This window comes from Ascaphus truei, chromosome 6 (assembly GCF_040206685.1).
Source record: "Ascaphus truei isolate aAscTru1 chromosome 6, aAscTru1.hap1, whole genome shotgun sequence".
Classification (NCBI taxonomy): domain Eukaryota; kingdom Metazoa; phylum Chordata; class Amphibia; order Anura; family Ascaphidae; genus Ascaphus; species Ascaphus truei.
Window position 1 is genome coordinate 37,991,156 of NC_134488.1, and position 24,596 is coordinate 38,015,751.

Consider the following 24,596-nt stretch of genomic DNA (forward strand, 5'->3'; position numbering starts at 1 on the left):
GCTTTGGGGAGCCTTGAAAAAATTCTGATTGCCTTGGGGAGCCTTGAACCGAAAAAGTTTGGGAACCACAGCTGTAGCTTATTAACCTTTGCTGTACTGACACTGATAAATGCTGTTTCTTTTTCTTTTAAGTAAACTATAAAACATTATAAGAATCATGAGATGACTTGTGATTTCTCAACTAGCAAAATGCCAACAAACTAATAAGAAATAGAATATTGTACAATATTAGAAGAGTCAATATATGAAAAAGAATCCTTGTGACAAAATGAAGCTCAGTATGATCCAATATTTATATTTGTTTTCTTGATTTGGGAGGCGTCGTATTTGATTCTTAAAAGGACTTAAAAGAATTTACAAGACTTACAGTATCCAACATCACATCAGAGGCAGCAGAAAAATTTCACCAAAGTCTTGCAATGGATCCCAGTCTCCACAAACATTATCATGATGAAGAATTTGATCCAAAAGGACTTGTAGATACCTACTTCTGTGATGAAAATTATCCCTTAATAGATGAAGGTGTAGGATATCCTTTGAGAAAATTGCATGAAACTTTCTCTTCAGGTTTGTATATATATTGGTAACATAGAATGAATTTGTGGAGACTGACATATTTTTACATACAGAAAATTAATGCATATTTATTACACTAATAAAAAAAATCTATTTACTAATAATTAATTTAATTAACAAGCTGTATTTTTATTATCTGTACACTGTATGGTGGAGGGTTTTTGTCATTTTATTACCCACCATTACCTGTTTTGTGTCTAGTTATACCCAGTACTAGCATAGCCAGTAACAACCTCACACTGATGAGATCAAAAAAGTTAAAAAGCTGTCTGTGAGGAGGGTTACTAATGATTCACTTCTTAAACCCAGGCTGTGCTGCAAAAGCGGTGCAATACGGCAGGCATAATCATACAGTATAATACTCATTTTCCTGTCATTACCCAGAATCCCTGGCTGCAGTGGAAGCACTGTATGCTAAGAGATAATGGGGAAGGGCAGGATTGCAGACCTGTCTGAGAGATGTGTCTGTGCTCACAAGTGATATTTTTAGTTGCTGTACACTGTACGATGGAGGTTATTTGGCACTTTTTGACCCACAATAATTTGTGTTGTGTTTAACTAATAGTCAAGCCAATGATCTCTCTATGTGGAGTTTGCCTCCTGTCCCGTCTTCACATTACATAGCTAAATACCAAGAGGGCTTCGTGAAGTTTAATAATACAGCACAGTAAGTTGCTTCCAGTGAGAAAATGTAACACAGAATGCATCATTTAGAGCTATATAATCATATTCTCATACCCCGCTGCATTTGTATGTCTTTATTTATATAGCGCCCAAAGTGTACTCAGTGCTTCACAAAATACAGTGCAGGTAATTATAATACAATAAGTGCAGCAAAATCAGACAATAGAAAAGGAAATCCCTGCCCCAAAGAGCTTACAATCTAAGTGGTATGGTGGGATACTTAGAGACAGCAGGTAAGGGAATAAGTGATGGCATTGCTTGGCCACAATGTGTTAGGAGTGAAACTGGGTGTGGGACTATAGCCATGAATGCAGGCTATTGGGATGCTTGATTTGTGGGGCGAATTTTAAGGTTAGTCGGTATTAAAATCAGAAGGTTAACACCATTTACAGGGAAAGAGATGGCAGGGAGGCGTGGGTGAGATCAGATGTGTATGTCTGGCTTCAGGCTTAGGCTGAGTACCCGCTGTAGTCAGCGGCGTGCGCTCTGGCCACCAGCCCCATATTTCCTTTCTGGAAGTCCCCGCTGCCTCCTTCCGACGTGTCTCACTATATGCTGTGACGTGTCAGCTGCCAGAGCTACAAGCCTGGTGTTTTGGAGCGGTGATCCATCACGTGGCTGTGAGCCAATGAGGAGTGGTGCTTTCTGGAGCTACGGGAGGGAGGCTTCGGGGAGGGGGAGCAGCGATTTGTCTTCCATATGATGCAGGTTAGATGTGTGTGATGTGCCCGTTTCGCAGGCTACTGCTGCCTGTGTGGCGGGTTGGGTACATGCAGGCAGCTGCTGTGCCCGGAATCAATAGGGCTCTGTCCCTGGGTTTGTTATTTTTCAGAAGTTAGGGAGTGCTTTAATTTGTGTGCACAAATCCACATGTAGTAGTGAGTGAACACACTAAATGTCCTCAGATCAGTGTACGATGTGTGCATAGAGAACCCATAGATTTCCAGGACTGCATAGTGATCTGGTCCCTTGACTGTGCTGCCTTGGTACAAATGAACTCTGCAGCACCAACAAAGGGAGCTCCCCTGCTCCCTCCCAGGCCAGGGACAGACAACCTCCTCATTATGTTACTTTGTGAGCCGAGCTCCCTGCAGACACACTCCGGGACTGTGAACCAGAGGGAAGACCCCCCCCCCCCCAATGCAGGGGAAGGAGGCACTGATGGAGAAGAGGTAGGGGCACAGCAGATTAACCCCTATAGTGTCTGACGTGTCAGCAAACAAGCTTCAGGCGCCTCCAACTAAAGGGGGTTAATTGCTGTGAAATAATAAATCGCTGCGTGATGGTATCCCTACCCTGGGAGGGTTGTGTGTTGAAAAATAAATAAATTATATCTTCCCTTGTCAGGTTGCGGCCAGCTCCGGCTGCTGAGCTTGTCTGCCCCGGGAGGAGAGGCAGATGCACAGGGGGCAGGGCGGGGGGAGTTTGTTTCTACAAGAAACCCAAGGGGTGGGCTGAGGAGAGAGGGTGAAAACTAACAAAAAAGGGTCTGCTGCCGCCATTTTTGCCACCCTCCCTGCACCAAAAAAAGACTCCCTAAAAATCGCATATAGTGAAGTGCCGTGCACGCGCCACCTGGACGCAGTGTGGGTGCGCCAGTGCATGAAGTGGAGCCTTAGGGGAGATCCCCAGCAGCAGGGAGTAGATAAGTGTGAATAGAGGATGTGTGGGTGTTTTTTTTTTTTATTGAGGGGTAAAGAATTTGGGGGAGAGGTGTATAAATACAGGGGAAGTTGGAGAGAACAAACAGCAGTAGGGAGGGCATACTGGAGTGCAGGCCTGTACAACTCGCAAAGTGAGAAGGGTAAAATTATCATCATCATCATCATCATCATCATCATCATCATCATCATCATCATCATCATCATCATCATCATCATCATCATCATCATCATCATCATCATCATCATCATCATCATCATCATCATCATCATCATCATCATCATCATCATCATCATCTCTCCTCCAGCAACTCATCATCATCCTCATCCTCATCCTCATCCTAATTTCCCTCAGCACCCCTCATCATCATCCTCATATCTCCCCCAGAACCCCTCACTATCAACCTTTGCGATACTCCCCATCTATCTCTCATACCCCCATCTCTCCCCCTCACCCACACACATAATACTCCCCCTCCACATCAAACACACAATACCCCCTGCACAGCACACACATCACACCCACCTGCACCTCACATCCCTATCCCCCTTTGCATCTCACATCACTCTCACCCCTTGCACCTTACATCACTCCCCCCTGCACCTCACATCACTCTCCCCCGTGCACCTCACATCACTCTCCCCCCTTGCACCTCACATCACTCTCCCCCTTGCACCTCACATCACTCTCCCCCCTTGCACCTCACATCACTCTCCCCCCTTGCACCTCACATCACTCTCCCCACTTATACCTGAAATCACCCCCCTTGCACCTCAAATCACCCCCCATGCACCTCAAATCCCCCACCCTTGTACCTCAAATCACCCCCCATGCACCTCAAATCCTCCACCCTTGTACCTCAAATCACTCCCCATGCACCTCAAATCACTCCCAATGCACCTCAAATCACCCCCCTTGCACCTCCAATGACCCCCCTGCACCTCAAACCACCCCCTTGCACCTCAAATCAACCCCCATGCACCTCAAATCACCCCCTTGCACCTCCAATCCCCCACCCTTGTACCTCAAATCACTCCCAATGCACCTCAAATCACTCCCCATGCACCTCAAATCACCCCCTTGCACCTCCAATGACCCCCTGCACCTCAAACCACCCCCTTGCACCTCAAATCAACCCCCATGCACCTCAAATCACCCCCCTTGCACCTCCAATGACCCCCTACACCTCCCATCACCCATTACCCATCACCCTCCCCCCTTGCACCTCACATCACCCATCACCCTCCCCCCTGCACCTCACATCACCCATTACCCTCTCCCCCCTTGCACCTCACATCACCTACAGGGCCGCCAACAGAAATCATGGGTCCCGGGACAAATGAAAGAAGCAGCCCCCCCCCAATCCCCCTGAACCCATAGCGCACCCCCTCCCTGAACCAATAGCGCACCCCCCCGAACCCATAGCGTACCTACCACGAAAAAATATCTTTTAGCGCGCAACTTTTACTTAATTGTTTTCTTATTGTGATACAGAAAAAAACATTACAATGCAACCTGTTTATTTTTTATATTTTCAACAAAAGACATGTGACTGCCTGCCTGAGTGGGTGAGTGGGTGGGTGAATGACAGTGACTGGGTGGGTGACTGGGTGGATGACAGTGACTGGGTTACAGTGACTGGGTGGGTGACAGTGACTGGGTGACTGGGTGACAGTGACTGGGTGACAGTGACTGGGTGGGTGACTGGGTGACAGTGACTGGGTGACAGTGACTGGGTGGCAGTGACTGAGTGACTGTGACTGGATGACCGTGTCTGAGTGGGTGACAGTGACTGAGTGGGTGACAGTGACTGAGTGGGTGACAGTGACAGGGTGACAGTCACAGAGTGACAGTGACAGGGTGACAGTCACTGGGTGACAGTGACTGGGTGACAGTGACAGTGACTGAGTGGGTGACAGTGACTGAGTGGATGACAGTGACTGAGTGGGTGACAGTGACTGAGTGGGTGACAGTGATATGGTGACAGTGACTGGGTGACAGTGACTGAGTGACAGTGACTGAGTGACTGTGACTGAGTGGGTGACAGTGACTGAGTGGGTGACAGTGACTGAGTGGGTGACAGTGACTGGGTGACAGTGACTGAGTGGGTGACAGTGAATGGGTGACAGGGTGACCGTGAATGGGTGACTGGGTGACAGGGTGACAGGGTGACAGGGTGACAGTGACTGGGTGACAGTGACTGGGTGGGTGACAGTGACTGGGTGGGTGACAGTGACTGGGTGGGTGACAGTAACTGGGTGGGTTACCTTTACTGGGTGGGTGCAGTTTGCCGCCGGACGCTTTCCCCTCCTGCCCCCGATATCCCTACGGCAGCTGCCCGAGACGGGAGGTGGGCTTGGGATGCGGGCGCAGGCTCGGGGGGGGGGGGCACGGGAGGTGAGCTCGGAGGGAAGCGGTGGGAAGCAGGCCGCCGGAGGAGCTGGCTGCTACTTCCCGCTCCATCCCACATTGGGAGCAGAGGGGGGGCGGGGAGCGGGCCGGGACCGCAGGGAATCCCCGCCATTTTTTTAAACTTTTTAAAAAATATATATTTAATTAACTGGTGCCCGGCCGGAGTCATCGCGGGCCGTGTGTTGTTCAGGCCTGATATAGTGAGATGCAGGAGGAGAGACTTCCCAGGTACTGGATGATGGGAAGAGTAAAAATAATCACAGCATTTAGAAAGTTAAGTTCTCACAGTTGCAAAGTTGTTGTTCAGAGTCCAGATCTTCCTCAAATCTTTACCTCCAATTACAACTCTAAAATTAACTCTGCCAGACACTTAAGATATGACTCACAGCCAAGATACAGAAGATGGTCTTAAATACTCTGATCACATGCAATTGAATAACAATTAAGGGAGGGGACTGAATAATCTACTCATAGAAACATACTCAAATAGTGAATTACATTTTAATTTCTCTTGCAATTGATAGAATTCAGCTCATGGAATTTTTGAAGAACCCGTTTGAAGAAATGAATCAGAATGTTAGTGCAGATATTCAGAATGCATCCATGATTAAAGATATACAGTAGAAAGAAAACATCCAGAGATAAGAACTCCAAAATTAACTCACTTTAAATGTGACTCTTTAGATGTTACACACAACCATAAATATGAAGGTTTTTTTTGGGGGGGGAGAGTTAATTGCCGGGGATTTTTTTTTTTTTTTTTACACCCCAATAACAAAAATGCTTGTTATAATGAGTGTATTTTATTTCTAACTGGTGCAGGGTGTGTGAGAGGAGACACATTGATTGATATCTCCATCGGCCCAACTGTTTACCATCTCTTATCAGCCAGTGATATCTTCAAAGAGATTATTGTGATAGAATTTACTGAGCCCAATATCCAGGAATTTGAGAAATGGCTTAAAAAGGATCCAGGAGCTGCTGATTGGTCATATGCAGCAAAGGCTGTTTGTAAACTAGAAGACAACAGGTAACATATTTCCAAGTATTACATGGAAAATAATACCTGTACTGTATGTGCCAACGAAGGAGAAACAGGTGCGCAAATCACATCAGGACATGTAAGAGAGAGTAAAAACACCAAATAGTGCAATATTGTCTACTTCAGCAAATTAGCTTCAATGCTGGAAGTTCTATAAAATTTGCACTCACGTGTTTAACGTGAAATCAGAGCGTTGTGGTTATTCAAAGTTACCAACTTATGTCTCCAGACAGGTACTCCAGATCCACATAGAGAGGGGGAAATTCCATATACGAAAAGAGGGAAAAAGCAAAATAGTATAGTACTGTTTTTAATGTCAAAAACACAAAGTATTCCACTTACATAAGTGCCTTTGTTTGAGAGCATTCAGACCACACTGGGTCACAGGGTCAGACAAAATATTCACAGCAAGCAGCATCCGCTTCACGGCCGTCACAGCAGGTATTGGGCTGGTTAAAGTTGTCCTCCACTCCAGATGTCATCAACAAGGGCTCCTTTAGTGGTCACTGATATCACCCAACACGTGTTGAATAACCACAACGCTCTGATTTCACGTTAAACACGTGAGTGCAAATTTTATAGAACTTCCAGCATTGAAGCTAATTTGCTGAAGTAGACAATAATTGCACTATTTGGTGTTTTTACTCTCTCTTACATGTCCTGATGTGATTTGCGCACCTGTTTCTCCTTCGTTTGCTGATTGAATTTGGTTTGAATTCTACGTCAGGAGCTGCACTCATTAAGGATAGTATATCATCTGTGTTACCTTTGATTTGTTGTGATATTATTTGCGCTTGATTTTTCCTTGCACACTGTATGTGCCAAGGAAGAAAAGTGTGAAGCAAAAGAAAATGCCTGGATATATCTGGGGTTAGATTGGTCTATGAGGTTCTGCCACGAAATTAAATTGCAAAACATAAAAAATAAGTGTGTGTGTGTGTTACATTATCCATCAATTTCCACTGTGGTTAATGGTTATGGTTCTTAATGATTACTTTTGTGGGTATATATACAGGAGACTTCTATCACCAGATAAAAAAATGGTAATTTAACAAATTCTCTAGTCTCTAGACTGTAAGAGGTTGACACACTGCACTACAGTTATTAATATGATTTCTTCTAGGATAAATCTGGTACAGTTTTTTCACTGGTTTTGTCCCTATCTTGCAGACCTTGGCATAGTCCCTGTAATGCTAAACGTGCTGCAAAACTAGCAGTCTACGGGCCTCATGCAGTAAGCGACGATTATGTGAAATCGGCAAGCTTATCGATTAGTCATGTTATTGGCGTTTTTCCCTCTCCGTATGCAGTAAGTGCCGAATACATTCAAAATCAAGCCGAAAACAAATCCGACCACTCTCACGATGATGAGCCGATCACACACAGGTGTATCGGCGTGCGTGGCGGGGTGCTGTTAGGTTGCACAATCACAAATCTTGCTGAATCAGGCGAAACAAGCATGTTTTTGATTGCGCGCCATATTTAAAGGCAACGTGTACTGCTAATCATTCTCTGTGTTGTTGGGAGTGAGAGAGAGAGAGACGCACAGAGCTGGACGATTGAAGATTTGCATATTGACTGAGAGACTTGTTGTGTATTGGGTGAGCTTTGTCCTTTGTTGTTTTGTTTACATCTTTGTCTTGTTTTATATGTGGAAGTGGTTCGTGTGATTGCCTGTACATTTCTTGTCTGTTTTTTGTGAGTGCTGGAAGTATGCCTGCAAAGCGTGGGAAGAGTGATGCTGGTGGGAGTGGGACTGCTACTCGTGCGAGTACGCGTCGGAGTGAACGTTCTGTTCAGGGGAGTGATGTTGCTGGTGCACCGAGTGGTGTTGCTGGGAGTGGGAGTGCTGTTGCTGGGAGTGGGAGTGCTGGTGCTGGGAGTGGGAGTGCTGTTGTTGGGAGTGGGAGTGCTGGTGCTGCGAGTGGTGTTGCTGGGAGTGGGAGTGCTGTTGTTGGGAGTGGGAGTGCTGTTGCTGTGAGTGGGAGTGCTGGTGCTGGGAGTGCTGGTGCTAGGAGTGGGAGTGCTGGTGCTGGGAGTGCTGCTGGTGGCGCAGTTGCTGATGGGGTGGATGGTGGTGGCGTGCTTGCTGGTGGGCAGCTTTTGGAGGCTCTTCCATTGGAAGAAGGAGAGTCCAGTCAGCACCAGCCAAGCTCTGACCCTAAACCTGCTCGGAAGAAACGTGTGGAGAAGCCACGTAATCCTCGCTTCAATGACCAGGAAAATACAGCTCTTGTCACTGGCATTCTGGAGCACTATGACAGTATATATGGACATTTAGTAGGTAAGTGTACCTTTACATTTATTATTCAAATACATGTGATCCTAGGTCATCTGAGTTTTGTTCATATGCAAATATGGGTACACAATATCTTTCTATGTTCATTAGTGTGGAAACACAGCTTTTTATCATGCCTTACAAGGACAAATAAACACAGCCGGTCAATTTGCCAGAACTGCATACAATATGAATGCAACCTTGCTTACATGTATAGGTTTAGTAGTGAATGCTCATGTGCTTCACATATTACACATAAAACAGCATGTTTGCTATCTCTTGGAACAGCTAGCAGTGTAGGAAACTGGTGCTTATATTATTATTAATTCACCTCATATCTTTTATATGTTTTTCAAGGGCGGACAAGTGCAGCAAGCAAAAAAGAAATGTGGGACACAATAGTCATTGGTGTCAATGCCTGTGGGAATCGTGTCAGGGACAAGTATCATTGTCGGAAAAGATTTGATGATATTAGGTCCAAATTGAAAAAGAAAATACAAGACCAACGCGTGCATGCTACTGGCACTGGAGGTGGGCCCACACCACAACGTCTCATATTGACTCCATTGGAGGAGCTGCTTCGGCCAAAATTACTTACCGTCGTCGTGGAAGTCTTGGCTGATGACCGTGACATTGGAATTTATCCGTCACAATTTCCAGCAGGTGATAAATATTACTGTACTAGGCGTGTCGTTGCTTACACTTATTTTGCATATTTACACTGCTTTTTATACTGTCTTCACAATATAAGCATACCTGCATCTATATATGTATATGTCTGATTCTGTATATATATATATCTCAAAATAGACATATATGTAGTAGTCCTACTAAAAGCAGTAACTAATATAGCACGTGCCATTGCGTGCTCATTTACATGTGAATTCCCAAAATGCATAGCTGCAGTGGAAGCAATTGATGTGGGCGAAGATGGGGAACAACAGGGTAGTACACATGTGTAACACATGTTAATCAGAAATTATTACTAGCTACAGGTACAGAACAGAAATATGTAGAATATTATTGTGTATTTTATTTATTTTACTCCGACAAACATGACATTACTGCCTATTTTAAGCATGCATCAAATATATTGCATGCAACGGCCTACAAACATCACTTGCACTAACACATCTATAGTTGTTTATGAAAAGGTCCATTTTTGCTTTAACTCATATACAGACAGCATAATGAGGCACACGTATCATATTTTATGTCATTGTTTTCATAACTTAAAAACTGCACACGACTATTTAGCTCATCTACCATTGTGTTAAAGCAGCTGCAATTAATATCTCATCACAGCATACACTTCAACAGAGGGGGTGGGGTTCAGCACACACACTAATTGCAGCCTCATTTTAGGGTCAACTTAGTTCACACCATTTTCACCTGTTTCAAGTAATTGAAAGGTGTGGCTGATCAGGCTTTTTGGGGAAGGGAATACCGTTATTACAACCTGACTAGCACAACTGAAGTTAATCACACTCATTTGAAAGCTTCACTTTAGCTACTAAATGCCCCAACAACTCATTACTTATCAAAGTGTAAGTCACACATTAGTTCACTCATATCTATAGTTGAACTACTATCAAAGACACATTATCACACACTGCATGTGTTGTCTTGTTGAGTCACAGCCACATTCAGGTGTGCCACATCTTCGATTAATGTACCACACATATCCTCTACCAAAAACAACACTTTTTGCAATATGACCACCTTCATGATAACCATTGTGAATGGTCATCTCATGATAGTTATGTACATTATGATACTGATATCACTACACAACATATGATTTTAAGGTACAAATTTAATCTATTTATCCTCACGCATTACTGCAGAAACATAGTATGTTGTATGTTAGGGAACTCAAAACTTCTAAGTACACAGGCATGTACAGTGTTATTACAACTATTTATGTTCACTTTCACACACATTTTCGGTTAAGCAACTGATGTTGTTAGTTAATCATAAATACAGAACATACAATAAGTGTTTGTTCAATATTTACACATGTAAATGTCAAACTTATGTTATTGTTATATATAGTTGCCCCTGGAGGACATGTGTCACCTGAGATGGAACAAGTGTCTTCACCTGGGTCAGCCAGCTCAACACAACTACAAGGTGAGTGTATCAGTTGGTGGCCATATAATATGTGCTCTTCTATATGTTATGTTGTCATGTTCATTATTTGTTTTGCACATCTTCTTTAAATAGGATTACTTAGTGTCAGTGAAAATTAAGTGTAAGGCAACATGTATTGTGTTAGTGATGTGAACTATCATGTAGGACTTCTGAGTTTAGAGCAACTTTTCATTCATTCATATTTCATACTGAGTCCAAACATTATTCGTAAGTCAAGGTAGTTTTTAATGTGAGGTTATAAAACGTATGCTAACATGTTAGGTGTTACTTAGGACACAGTACAATTACATAGTAACACAGCATACATTAACATGCCATTTAATAATGTGTACATTTCTTTTTAGAACATCATGGTGATGAGGATGATGAGGATGATGAGGATGACGCCGCAGAAGAGACTGAAATACAATCAAGTGACCATGAAGAGGTGCCAATAGAAACTGTTGTACCGCCAAATCGTCCATCAACTTCCACATACGATGCAATTGTAGCTTCAGAGGGAAAAATAGTGGACGCAGAAAATCGTCGCCATTCAGACATGATGACAGTGCTGGAAAGGATGATTGGACTGCAGGAAGAAACAGTATCACAATTGGCACATCTCCACAGAGTCTTCATTGAAGTGCCTAAACAGTTGCAAAAAATCAACACCTCATTCGAAGCATTAGTTGTTCAGCAAACCCAAGCTAATTACTGGAGAATGACTAATGTACCCCAATTCAACACCTCACAGGCTGGATCATTACATGCTGGCCACTTCTCACCACATTCATCTGATCTTCAGTCACCAGGTCCCAATGTTACCGGTCAAGTAGCACACATTGGTGTGCAGGTTCCTGACGACATCCTACCGCTGCCATCTGTACTACATCACCAGCTGACACCTACAAAGAAGGCCACAAAAACACAACAGCACAAGCAGTTAGTACTGACCAGGAAAGATGAAACGGACCAACCATGTGTTGTGCACGGTGTACCAACTTGCTCACATGTGTCACTGCCCACAAGCCCTGTTGGTGAACAGTCACTGCCCAAAAGCCCTGTAGGTGAGTCACTGCCCAAAAGCCCTGTAGGTGAGTCACTGCCCACAAGCCCTGTAGGTGAGTCACTGCCCATAAGCCCTGCCCGTGAAGTGCCAGAGGCCACTCAAAGTGGCTCTGTTGTTGCGAAAGTTGGTGGCAAACGAAAAAAAAAAATGCAAGAGACAACAAGCAGGCCTGTTACTCGCTCACAAAAGGAACAAAAAAAATAAATGTTATAATTCACTCAATATGTCTCTGCCCTTGTTTTGTTGACTTCACATTATCTAATTAATATTGTATGTATGCTGAAGACTGTGTTGTTTCCAAACTTTCAACTATGTTCTTGTACACGTGAAGTTTTGGAAATGTTAACACTCAATTAATGAATAGTGTTATAAATATTTATGTATTAATCGTCTGTTCAGTAATGGTCCACCTGGAACCAGTTGCAAAGTTTAGAGAAGCTGCCATTGACTTTGCAGCAAAACATTGCATTTGGGTGTGTTAATTGATGTAAGAATTGCATATGCATATTAGTCACATGCATTTATAAAAACACCTAAGTAACTGCAAACATCTTTCTTGTACGTGTACAGCAGGATTATGTGTAAATTATTACTTACCTTTGCCTTGCTTGGGCATTCTAATTTTGTCCTTTAATCATTTGTGTGTTCTTGTTTCAATAACATCTCAGAATGTATAATAATATATACACACACACACACACACTGAGTGTGTGTGTGTGTGTGTGTGTGTGTGTGTGTGTGTGTGTGTGTGTGTGTGTGTGTGTGTGTGTGTGTGTGTGTGTGTGTGTGTGTGTGTGTGTGTGTGTGTGTGTGTGTGTGTGTGTGTGTATATATATATATATATATATATATATATATAGTACTATATAAACTGGTATACATGTATTTTACAAACTAATACACTTCATGCTTCCTTGTGAAAGCACACTATTTTAATAATACAGGCATAATGTTTGAGAAATATCCTAAGTATGAGACTCTAACAGTATTGTGCTTAAACAAATGTTTATTACTTCATTCAATCATGTTTCTCACCATTTAAATAGGTTTCATACAAGGTATACTTACTGCCATCAATGTTGTGTGTACTCCTGCAATATTAAAAAAAATAAAATATAATATATAAATATATATATATTTTTATAAGAGAGATATATTTAGATATATATATATACACACGTATTTAAACTCATGCAGACAGGGAGTTAACCAGACTTTCACATACACACAGAAATGTAAGCGGGGAAAAAACATTTCTTTTTGCAGGTGTGTGTTTTTACTGATATGCCTGGCTAAGAACTATTTTCACACAGTGGTCTTTGTTAGTTTTCAAAAAAACACTATGTGAATGAATTCAAAGTCTAGGGATGTTTTTCAGAAACGAGATAAAAGAAGGAGAAATGTTTCTCCCACAGTCCCATATCACTAACCACAACTGTTAACCCAATTAGATTTACAAAGCCAATTGGCGTTTGAAATAAGGAGTCAAAGTAGTTAGTTTTGATGACCTTGAGAAGGAAAAACAGTAGTTTGTTAGCCATTCAGCACATTCATTTTGATGAGCAAATAACACAGACCTGCACACAGCTTTTGTGCTACTCAGACATGGCTGATGAATTCGTTACCAATATTAATCCCCTTTTAGGGTATAAGTACATGATCTGTGAAGCCATCTTGAACAGTCGCGGACAGAAAGCAAGCACACGCCAAATCGATGATTTCATTCGAGCAAAATATCCTTATTACCAAGACCGTAAGCATGCACGGAATTTTAATTCCTCAATAAGATTCACTTTATCAAGTAATGACTTTTTTGAACGTGACCAGGATAAGCTACAACACACCTATGGTTTCTGGAAGATTGCCCAGGAAAAACAATTTCTCCTGAAAGACGGCACTTATATTGTCGTGAAAGGCATATTTATTCCTAATGGCAATAGCAATGTATCCGCTACTACTGATCCGTTTGAATCGATACGTGCTGCAATATCTGCAGCCTCCATTCCTGAAACCCACATTGTACAAGAACAAAAGTACTATGATTATGTACCAAGCCTTTCAGCTGAAAATGCATTGGAATGGGAACCCGAAGAAATGAACCTACCTCCCGACCAATTATTTGAAGAAAGCAGTGGCGATTCCTATGAGCGCTTCCTGGAGGAGATATGTGTCATACTGGATTCAGCGGTTGGGTCAAGCGTGGATGAAAATGCCTTGCATTTCTGGAGCGACCAGTTGCAGCCAGGCGAAGAGTTAATTCTAGAAGAATGGTAAATATAACAATCGTTATGCGTTGACTCTGCGTTTAATTTTTTTTTTTTTTTGTAACCACCATTTTCACTTTCAATGCGTGGATACAGCGTAACATTGCAGACTGCATAACATGTAGCGATCACAAACAATTTGTTTCCTAATACAATATAGTAGAACCTGAAAGAGTAGTACACATTGCTGACGGTATACATATACGTACTTTCCTATCCCTTTAAACATATTAGCAACATTTTTCCATAACTCTAACACATACCTGTTTTGTTATCATGCAACATCTACAACATTGAAAACCGGGTCCACCACGTATGACGTGGGACCCTTGTCATGGGCCAAGGCGTCCTTAAAAAGGATTACGGATGTAAGTCCCGCCCCCAAGCGACGTGCGCGCCTCAAAGCCTATTGGCTGTCATGTTTTGTTATAGTAACGGTAACTGCAGTGTGTGATGCGTGCGGCTCAGTGTTTGTAGGCGTACCCTGGGCGTTAGCCGAATGTTAATTGAGTGGGAGGAGTGTTAGCGTGCGTTTCACGCTGGCTTAACATGACGTCACACGTATTGCATTTGCGCATTGTGTTATCGGCCGTCCTTTCTGTCCAAACACGTCTGGTTTAAAAGAATACAGATGTACTGCACCGACACACTTTATTCGAGCAAATACCCGGTATGTACCTGGCAGATACCTGGAATGCGCCGCTCCTCACCTCTGACAAGCCCCGTTGCATTTGCCTTCCCAGCCTGGGTTCATGCCTGGCTGACGGGCGGCTGATCTGTTAAATGATAATGATTAGGATTTAATAGGCTGCAATGCTTCGCGTGTCTACCAGATGGCATAAATTCATGAATTGTAATGCAGTATATATATATACTGTGCAGTATTGCAGCCAGTGGAAATAAAATGCTTCAATCCCTGCTTGGAAAATACCTCAATGCACTCGGGCAGAAAACAGTCACAAACCTCAATACACCCAGGTATACCCGAATTCGTGGGACTAGCCAAGCTCGAATAAAGTGTGTCGCCAGTGTACTCGTTTAGAATGATTTTAGTTTCATCTTCATTGTATTTGAAATAAAGATGTGATTTTACTGGTATTTTCTACATGTATTGAACGCACAACGTTCGCTTTGTTTTGCGCATGCGCTAACAGTTAGTGGAGCCAAGCGTGAAGTGCGTGCGCACACTAAGATGTGCGCGCACATTTTTCAGTATACAGGCAACGTTCACTTCATATACATAGTTATGGCTGCTACAAATGATAATAAAAATTACATACTGATGTACACTTGTAGTTGTAACATATAAATGAGTGACGTGTGTATGTACACAATCATATAGAGCTGTGTAACGCGTTGTCACGGATACATATATAGTAAGGTGCCATATTTGACCATCATGTGTTTGCTGTATTTCAGAGATGTCGGGGAAGATACAATCGGATCATTGTATGATTTCAGAAGAGTCTACCTTTATATGAGATGATTGTGAGGAGGAGCCACCGACTACTATACTACATATGGAACTAATTTTATATTGCTTGCAGCGCTTATTAACAAACAATTAAAAAAGTGATACCCTTATGCCTATATTGCATAAGCACTTAATTAACATAATGATGTTGCAAAATAGTGCCTCTTGAATTTTTCTTGAGTGTTCTTTAATGACTACTAACATTTTATGACATGGTGTGTTTTTTATATAACAACCATTCCCACTCTGCTAACACATTTGTGTATTCTATTGTGTAATGGAACGTATGACTGTCGAAACTATGTAACAATAATAATAATAATAATAATATGAGCATGTTCATGTATAGGGCTGCTAGTTGTACGCAGCGATTTACAGACACATGTTTCAGCCTGAGGTCCCTGGCCCGTGGAACGTACAAATGTTTCTTTGCCGCATGAGGCACAGGGAGATAAAGTGACTTGGCCAAGGTCACAAGGAGCCCACACCGGGAATTGAACCAGACTCCCCTGCTTCAAACTATCAGTGCCAGTGTGTGTCTTTACTCACTGAGCCACTCCTTCTCCCAATGTAAAGGACACTTACAACCAAGTAGCCATTTAAATTTAAAATCTCTTGTTACATGGGTATGTAGATAAAATGGTTTGGGACTGTAGCAAATAATGTTACTGGCCAGATGTTATGGTCCCCTCCAATGCATGATGTTCTGAATATGACATCACCATCATGTTATGAAGTACGTTTCTGTGTATATTTCATTAACCTAACTAACTATAGTTTACGGTGTTTATTAATCGTTTAAAAATACATAGTATAGTCAATATGATGATATAAGCTACCATAATAAAGCTGGTGTTATCATTTGTCGGTGTTATACATGGATCCTACACCAATTGATAGAGACACAAACAGTTGTCTTAAAAAGTGTGTCTATGCTAGTGATGAATGTGCTCCCGTAAGTAAACAAATAAGTACAGTTATCCCCTTTTCTCCAAACACCTCTATATTACATTAATGGAAATTATAAGGAAACATACATAAAATGTGATGAAATGTGAGTAATCATTTTGTAATACAATGCACATGAAACCTCAAGAGTAGCTACATGCATATACATGATACAGAAAGTACATATATGTAACATTTGTGTTTAAACCAATATGTTGTGTTTTTAGTTCAAATAATTATAGGAAGATTGAGGTAGCCACATCTTATGAGAGATGTCAGCAAATATACATACCATGATCAGTCATACTGCAAATATACCTATAATGCAAAGGAACAATATATAAATTGCAAACATTGACATGCCATCTTCAGTACCGTAAACAACACATCAAAGTGTGTATTTGGTGTTAAATGTGCAACACCATGTATATTTAATGACATTCAAAATGTAAATCAGCCTGGTGTACACATCATCTGGATGTACATGTTACACTGCACCAATAACATTGTATGTAAGCATACTAGAAGCATGAATGAGTATGGGCATAATATGTGTTTTGTCTTAGCATAAGGAATAACACAATGCTAAAATATTATTGCTTTGTTACCCAAGTTGTATTGACATACACACAACTAAAGTACAATTGAAGAGGTATTCTATAACCTGTGCAACAATAACATACCGGTGCAAAATCCCTTTGTGCACACAGCAGAGAAAAGAAAGGTGTGCAACCCATATTCATTTGTGTCCTACCAGAAGGGTATATAAAAAAACATTGTTGTTAAGATAACATAATGTAAGTATAAAAGTATAACTTGGAACATATCTATTTGTACTTACAAGAAAAAAATGAATTGATGAGATTCTGGCGTGTCTGGCCACCACTGGCTGTTTGTTCATTTTCAGCAGCTACATGGGTGGGATGCTCGTCTACCAAAGCCTCAGCTAGGTCTGACTGTACATTGTGCCTGAGTGCAACATTGTGCAAAATGCAACAGGCAAGGATAATATCAGACACTTTTTGAGGCTTGTATAGAAGAGCCCCACCAGTTCTGTCCAGACACCTAAACCTGGTCTTGAGTAGGCCAAATGTCCTCTCTATAACAGATCTTGTAGATATATGGGCTGCATTGTACCTCTCCTCTGCTTCAGTTTGAGGGTTTAGCACCGGAGTCAAGAGCCACGGCCTAATTCCGTATCCTGAGTCACCTATAATGAATGGAGCACACATAAGCTGACATTAGTGATGAAATTGTACAATGCCAACATTCCTAAATACAAATGTGTTTTGTGTTAGAACATGTAAATGTGTACTCACCCAGCAGCCAACCAGGTTCAAAATGTCCCTCTTCGAACGCATGGAAGACTGAAGAGCTCCTCAGGATAGAGGAATCGTGACTGGAACCAGGGAACTTGGGTACCACATGCATTATCCTCATCGTGGCATCACATACCACCTGTACATTGAGTGAATGGTAGTGCTTACGATTGCGGTACACATGCTCACTCTGACTAGGTGCAATCAAAGCAACATGTGTGCAATCGATTGCACCCAGCACAGATGGTATCCCTGCTATATTATAAAAGCCAGTCCTGACTTCCAGCCACTCTGTTGCCTCTGTAGGAAAATGAATATAATTCCTAGCGCGTCTATTGAGTGCATAGAGAAACTGGGTTAAGGCCCGCGAGAATGTAGATTGCGAGACCCCGCCCACTATGCCCACAGTTGTCTGGTATGACGCGGAAGCAAGATAATGTAATGAGCACAGCATTTTAACAAGCCCAGGGACTGCACGACCTCTGGCTGTGAAAAAATCTAAATCTCCCCTTATCTCCTGATAAAGAGATAAGATTGCTGCTGAACTCAAACGATAGCGACTAACAATCTCCTCCTCACTCATCCCATCTAACAGGGTTCTCTCCCTGTACAGACGCGGACGAGGCACAACTTGTCTCCTCTGTCTTCTCCTCTGATCTCCTGTCCCTCTACCTGTCCCTCGGCCTGTCCCTCTCCCTGTCCCTGTCGTATCCGCGTCACTGTCCCTGTCACTGTCCCTCGGTGTGTCCCTTCCTTGCCCTATATCATTCTCTTGATCATCAAGCATGTCATAGAAAAGAATGTTCCTGCGTCTCCTAAACATTCGCAACATTTTGAAATGAGTAGCTGTGAATGAGCAGGTAATGGGCGTCCTTTAAATAGGTATGTGATGATGTCAGGTGACATAGTAAAATGCAAGGTGTTACATTAACATAATAAAGTACTTGTGTGGCAAGCTGTGTGTAGTTGTTGTTATAAGTATTTGTTGTGTGTATTCTGCAGGGAATGATGATATTTGGCAATGATGTGACGTGAAGCTTTGTACAAAGATTGCTTGCAAATAAATAGTTGCATGTGCAATGCATGTAAAACTTCTGAACGCAAGAGTCAGTCATGTAATGAGACAAAAAGGCTGAGATTGACGTGGGAAAAGTTTTGTGTAACATGTGTAATTATCCATGTTATTGTCACATGTTGGCAACAATGAATAGTCGTGTGCATATGCATGCATTTCTGTAATGAGGATAGTTGGTATAGAATGAGTTTACAAGGTGTCCAAATGATGAATTACTGTACATGTGTGTATAAGTTAGGTTGAAGTGCTTGTAATGCTACGGTTACAATGTAAACATGCAATGTGATTGAGCATCCAATAAGTGACGTCATGAAAATAGGGAGGACCCAAACCTAGATGTAAACATGAGAAGACAGATGTACATGAAGGTTTAAAGATGCGTGACACATTACAAGCATTGTGTAATGTAAAGGAACATGAATATACGGTGAATGTGTGACATGTGTGACATGTGTAACATCATGTAAATAATTGTCGCTCAGTTCAGTAAAATGTGTGATATGATGTGAGGTTCTCCTTTAAGAGTGTAGTATAGTATTTTCCCTTGACACATCATCACATGATGAGTAATGTGAGCCGCAAATGCTGAAAACATGTAAAAGTCGAATGTTATGCAAATAAGACACGTCAGCTGTGACACAATGCAGGGAATGCCCCCACACTGTAATGCAAATCCCCTTTGTATTGTGAGCAATGAAACGTAAACAGTACTATACTGTTATACGTCCCCGCTCCATTGACTTCCATTGATGTACAGAAGATGTTTTTTTTCTAAGTGCCGTTCCGGCAGCCTTAGCGATCGTTCTCCCGTCCAAACGGCCAACTTTAGTTGGCGGGAGAAATCGGCCATAACATCTCAATTTCGTAGTGCCGATCAGCCCCGATAAGCTGTTTTTTTTTGTTGAATCCAGCCGATTTAAAAAAGTGGCGATCAGTGTCGAAAACAGGCTTATCGGCAGCCGACTGGCCATAACCAAATTATCGGCTCCGAAACCTGGCGATATGAAACACTTATCGGCGCTTACTGAATCTCAAACCCAATTTTGGCTATAAAATGGCCATATTTCCCTTATCAACGCTTACTGCATGAGGCCCTAAGTGACTCCAATGATTTACACTTTAATTATTGATCTAAAGTAACACAGGTAATTCCTACAGAAAGCTGCAATGTCCGTGTCATGGGAAGTATGGGAGTTAAGGTGTTCCATATAAAGGAATAATGGGGGACATGTATTGCTGAGATCTGCTGATACAAATAGCACATGCTTCAGTTAGTAATGAGATAAAGGCACACAGTTACTTACACTGAATATTCTTCCATGTGCATGTATAACTATGTGCAACATATTTAACTCATCTCTATTGTCAATCATTTGACTTTCACATATATATGTATTCAGACACTAATAATAGTATTTTGTGTTTAATTTCAGAGAGGAATGGCAGGTAAAGGAAGACAAAGTAAGAAGAGTTATCAAACAGGTTGTAAAATGGGATGTTTCTAAAGACAATCCTCTAGACCCTGTCGTCTTGCCAAAAGTTGACTGTGTGCTCAGCCTTTGGGTGCTACATGTTATTAGCAGAGACAAGGATGATTACCGGAGCAACCTGAGAAAATGTGCATCACTACTGAATATTGGGGGTCACATGTTACTCTTTGCGGCATTTAATATGACATATTATGTGGTTAATGAGCACAAGTTCTTTATCCTGCCATATGATGAGAAGTTTTTAAGAGAAGCTCTCAGGGATGCCGGGTTTGTCATTGAGAATATGGATGTGGTCCCCAGCAGAAAGGGCTGTGATTTAATAGATTATGAACACCTTGTGTATGTTATAGCGCGCAAGGAGAGGGAGGTTTAATGATCTAATTCTGGAAGATTAATATTTACATAGGAGAGACAATTAAGAATATGTATTTATTACATGATTCCTCCATTTACAATGTCTAACAGGACCTTTTCAAGAATGGTATAATCAATAAATGCCTCGTTTTCTTTCTTCTGTCTATACACTACTTAATGTTTTCATTCAATATCAATGTGTAAGGGCAATTGTTTGATTATAACATTAAAAAAAAATATGAAAGATTCATTGAAATAGCAAATGTTTGCAAAAGTGCATTCAGGGGTTGAGAAAATGTTGTGGTTTTTTTTCTTTCTTCTGTCTCATGCTCTGGACGCTGAAATATTCCTGAAGAATATAACATGTTACTGCTAATTGCTTACTATAAAAAGTAATGATTTCCAAGTACAATATCTAATGTCCTTGCTTTTTTTTCACGTTCTTACGGATCAAAATAGTTGCACAATAGTTTAGTTTTAAAAATACACAAGTCCTCAGGGCACAACCTCAGCATTGTGTGGGGTCCGCAATACATACTAAGCCCATACAGAACGTAGGGAGAATATACATGAAATTAAAGAAATGTCCATTCTAGGAACAAGTGTTTATTCTAAACAAACAGTTCGGGGACTACACAGACTTCAGGCAACTGCTTAAACCACATGGCTACCAAACTACTATCAGTTTCCACATGCATCCTTAGTAAACACTATACTGTACAGTACAAATGATCTGTGAGTGGATGTTACCATGATCCTCACTGATGATACAGCATGTGATCCATTCTCTGCCAGATATGTGCGCAAAAACTGATGCTTTGCAATGGACATTAAATAACAATTGTTTTTGAAGTTCACAAACTGGAATTTGTCCAAAAAATGTATTAGATAAAAAGGACATCTTCATTTTCAACTAAACACATTTAAAGGTTAATAAAGATAGTATTTCAGAAAACACTGTCAAATATTGTTGATTGCAAACAGGACCATATTTACTACGCAGCATTCTGCAGTTCAGTGACTTGCTTGCACTGTCAGCTATCTTCCACCGCAGGAAGGTGCCTTACAGCAGAATGGGAAGTGGAATCCCGTGGGGGAAAGTTAACCGGTGCACTGCTGAAATAATGATAAGGCTGGATCGCTCCAAAAAGTAATAAGAATAAATATTTATTTGGCCAGTTGCAACATAATAAAATTCCAGATGGACTGACAGAACTCTGCCGCATTTCACAAACGTATGTGTTTTGGAGCAATCCAGATATATATCATTTTTTTTTTTTTTTTAGCAGAGCATCTCTTACCATTCGCCCATGGGATTCCAGTTCTCAGCCTCCAGCAAGGAGCACGCTACCTCTGGACACCATGGTCGTGATTAAAATAAATTAAATATATTATTTCCTGGTTATAGACTTAACATATAATGAAAGAGTGCCTGCAACTGACCTAATAACAGAAATGTACCCAAATCAGACAAAATGAGTGCTGAAGAACACATATACTTCAGTATTAGGTGATAACTTCTTTTTTTTTATATAATTGGACTAACAAAGTGTCATAGAACAAACATTCGAGAGCTTTCTCTCTTCCTCAGGTCAATCAAGTATTGCTTGACCTGAAGATGAGAGAAACTCTCGAAAGTTTGTCCTATGATATAAATTTTTAGTCCAAATATAAAAATGTATCACCTAATACTGAAGTGCCTGTGTGTATATATATTTTTTTATTTGTTCAGTAGTCGCATGGCGGTAACAATAACATGTATGTGATTTGCAGCTGTCCATAATGGGTAATTGGCTGCTCCCCATGGGTTACCTTAGCTCTGGGTGCTGGAATTCAGGCGACTGGACGATGAGGTAGAAAGTTGTATTATAATGAGCACCAGGAACTTTGGTTGTACGACTGTCATTTATTCGCGTCCCCAAACACAGGGATCATCCATATATCGACACGTTGCACTACATTTTACATCAGACACACCTGAATACTGTTCTTTGATCAGTGTGCTTGCTTAACACTTTAAGGCTGAAGACCCTGCGAACAGCCGCGTGCGCGGGCCACCAGCCCCTTATCTCCTGCCTGTCTGTGCCCGCTGCCTCTTTCCGATGAGGCTCACTACGCGCTGTGACGCGTCAGCCGCCAGGGGATGCAAGAGAATTGCGATCCCGAGTGGTGACACGTCACGTGGTGCGCTGGTGAGCCTATCAGCGCCAGGGGCTGGAGTGAGCTTCCCCCACATCCAAAAGGTAGGGGGGGAAGTGTGTGTGTTGTGGGGGGCGGACGGTCAGGCCGACGGGAGGAGGGATGAATGGACCCTCCGCTCAAACCATGCCCCCGCTCCCTACAGACCGCAGGTAGCGGTCAATTGCCTCTCAGCGCGCCGCCTGCATGCAGTGCGGGCGCGCTGACTGAGGCAGCGGGGCCTCGGCCTAATGAAGGTTTCAGTGATTCATGTGTACAGTATTGGGCTGCGTTTATAGTACTGGCTATGGCAACTGCAACGTAACGCAGAACCATAGCAAGTACATGCAGTCCGTCGTGGGCGCGACCGCGACGGCTGACGTCATGCGGTCGTGATCGCTGGAAGTCAAAGGATTTAGACAGTTTTACACTTTATTTTTTCATTTATATCCCTGAGACATTGCACTACTGGTTTGTAACTTTCCTTAAGAATAAGGCCTGATTCTCAATTCCAGTTCTTGCTGCAACCAAATATTATTGGAGCAATAGATTTTACTCATGTCTCCAAACCACCCCCACCAGGCAATGGGGCATATTCTAGTAGGTTTGATAATCAACTCATCTAGCTTTTTTTACACTTTCCATATGATTTGGCAGATTTGCTATTCAGAATGCTTCGATAACCTGCCAAATTCGTACAGGGAGTGCATTATCCCGAGTGGTCTGGCTCCTATATCAGGGGCAGGGCGGAAGCGTCTGGCGGGCAAGGAAGCAGGAAGCACAACCCACCCGGTCAAGGTCAGTCACCCACCCAGGCAGTCACCCACCCAGTAACTCAAACTCACCCACTCACTCAACTCACTCACCCACCCAGGCAGTCACCCACCTAGTCACACACTCACCCACTCACTTGCCCACCCACTCACCCACCCACCAAATGCACCCACCCTAGCAGTCACTTAGTCACCCACCCTCCCAGTCACTCAGTCACCCACCCTGTCCCTCAGTCAGCCACCCACTCAGCCACCCACTCACCCACCCACTCACTCAACCACCCAAGCAGTCACCCACCCTTTCTGTCACTAAATCAGCCACCCACCCAGTCACTCAGTCACCCTCTCACCCAGTCACTCAGTCACCAACCCACCCAGTCACTCAGTAACCCACCCAGTCACTCAGTCACCCACCCACACATTCAGTCACCCACCCAGTCACTCAGTCACCCACTCAGTCATCCACCAACCCACTCACCCAACCAGACAATCACCCGCCCAACCAACTCACCCAACCTGGCAGTCACTCAATCACCCACCCAGTCACTCACCCACCTAGGCAGTCACTAACCCACCCAACTCACCCACCCAGTCACCCACCCAGTCACTCAGTCACCCACCTAGTCACTCAGTTATACCACCCACCACCCAAACTAGTTACTCAAAGTTACTCACCCAGTTACTCACCCCCCCATGAAGTCACTGTCACCCACCCAGTCACTATCACCAACCCAGTCACACACCTACTGTAGTCACAAAGTCAAGTCAATGCTGCTGCCGGAATCACTCTACTCTTTCCTAAATCTGTCTCCGCGTCTCCCCTCCTGAAATACCTCTCCTGGCTTCCGATCAAATCCCGCATCTC

At 42.5% G+C, this 24,596-nt stretch overlaps 1 protein-coding gene and 1 long non-coding RNA gene across 2 annotated transcripts; one reads left to right on the top strand and one right to left on the bottom strand.

Annotated features, from left to right (window-relative positions):
* Positions 1-381: 381 nt before the first annotated feature.
* LOC142496919 (indolethylamine N-methyltransferase-like) lies at positions 382-21,167 on the top strand. The gene is made up of 3 exons (XM_075604021.1): positions 382-567; positions 6,157-6,364; positions 20,370-21,167. The coding sequence occupies exons 1-3, from the start codon at positions 420-422 to the stop codon at positions 20,797-20,799; spliced, it is 786 nt and encodes a 261-aa protein (XP_075460136.1). The 5' UTR covers positions 382-419; the 3' UTR covers positions 20,800-21,167.
* LOC142496920 (uncharacterized) lies at positions 10,958-14,111 on the bottom strand. The gene is made up of 4 exons (XR_012802133.1): positions 13,961-14,111; positions 12,925-12,947; positions 11,573-11,692; positions 10,958-11,376 (listed from the first exon to the last, which is right to left on the bottom strand). It is a non-coding gene; the product is annotated as an uncharacterized LOC142496920 (long non-coding RNA).
* Positions 21,168-24,596: the final 3,429 nt, after the last annotated feature.

Coding starts and splice junctions, on each gene's coding strand:
- LOC142496919 (XM_075604021.1), top strand. CDS start 420: ATGGATCCCAGTCTCCACAAACATTATCATGATGAAGAATTTGATCCA. Junction 568..6,156: donor GCATGAAACTTTCTCTTCAG/GTTTGTATATAT, acceptor TAACTGGTGCAG/GGTGTGTGAGAGGAGACACA. Junction 6,365..20,369: donor TGTAAACTAGAAGACAACAG/GTAACATATTTC, acceptor GTTTAATTTCAG/AGAGGAATGGCAGGTAAAGG.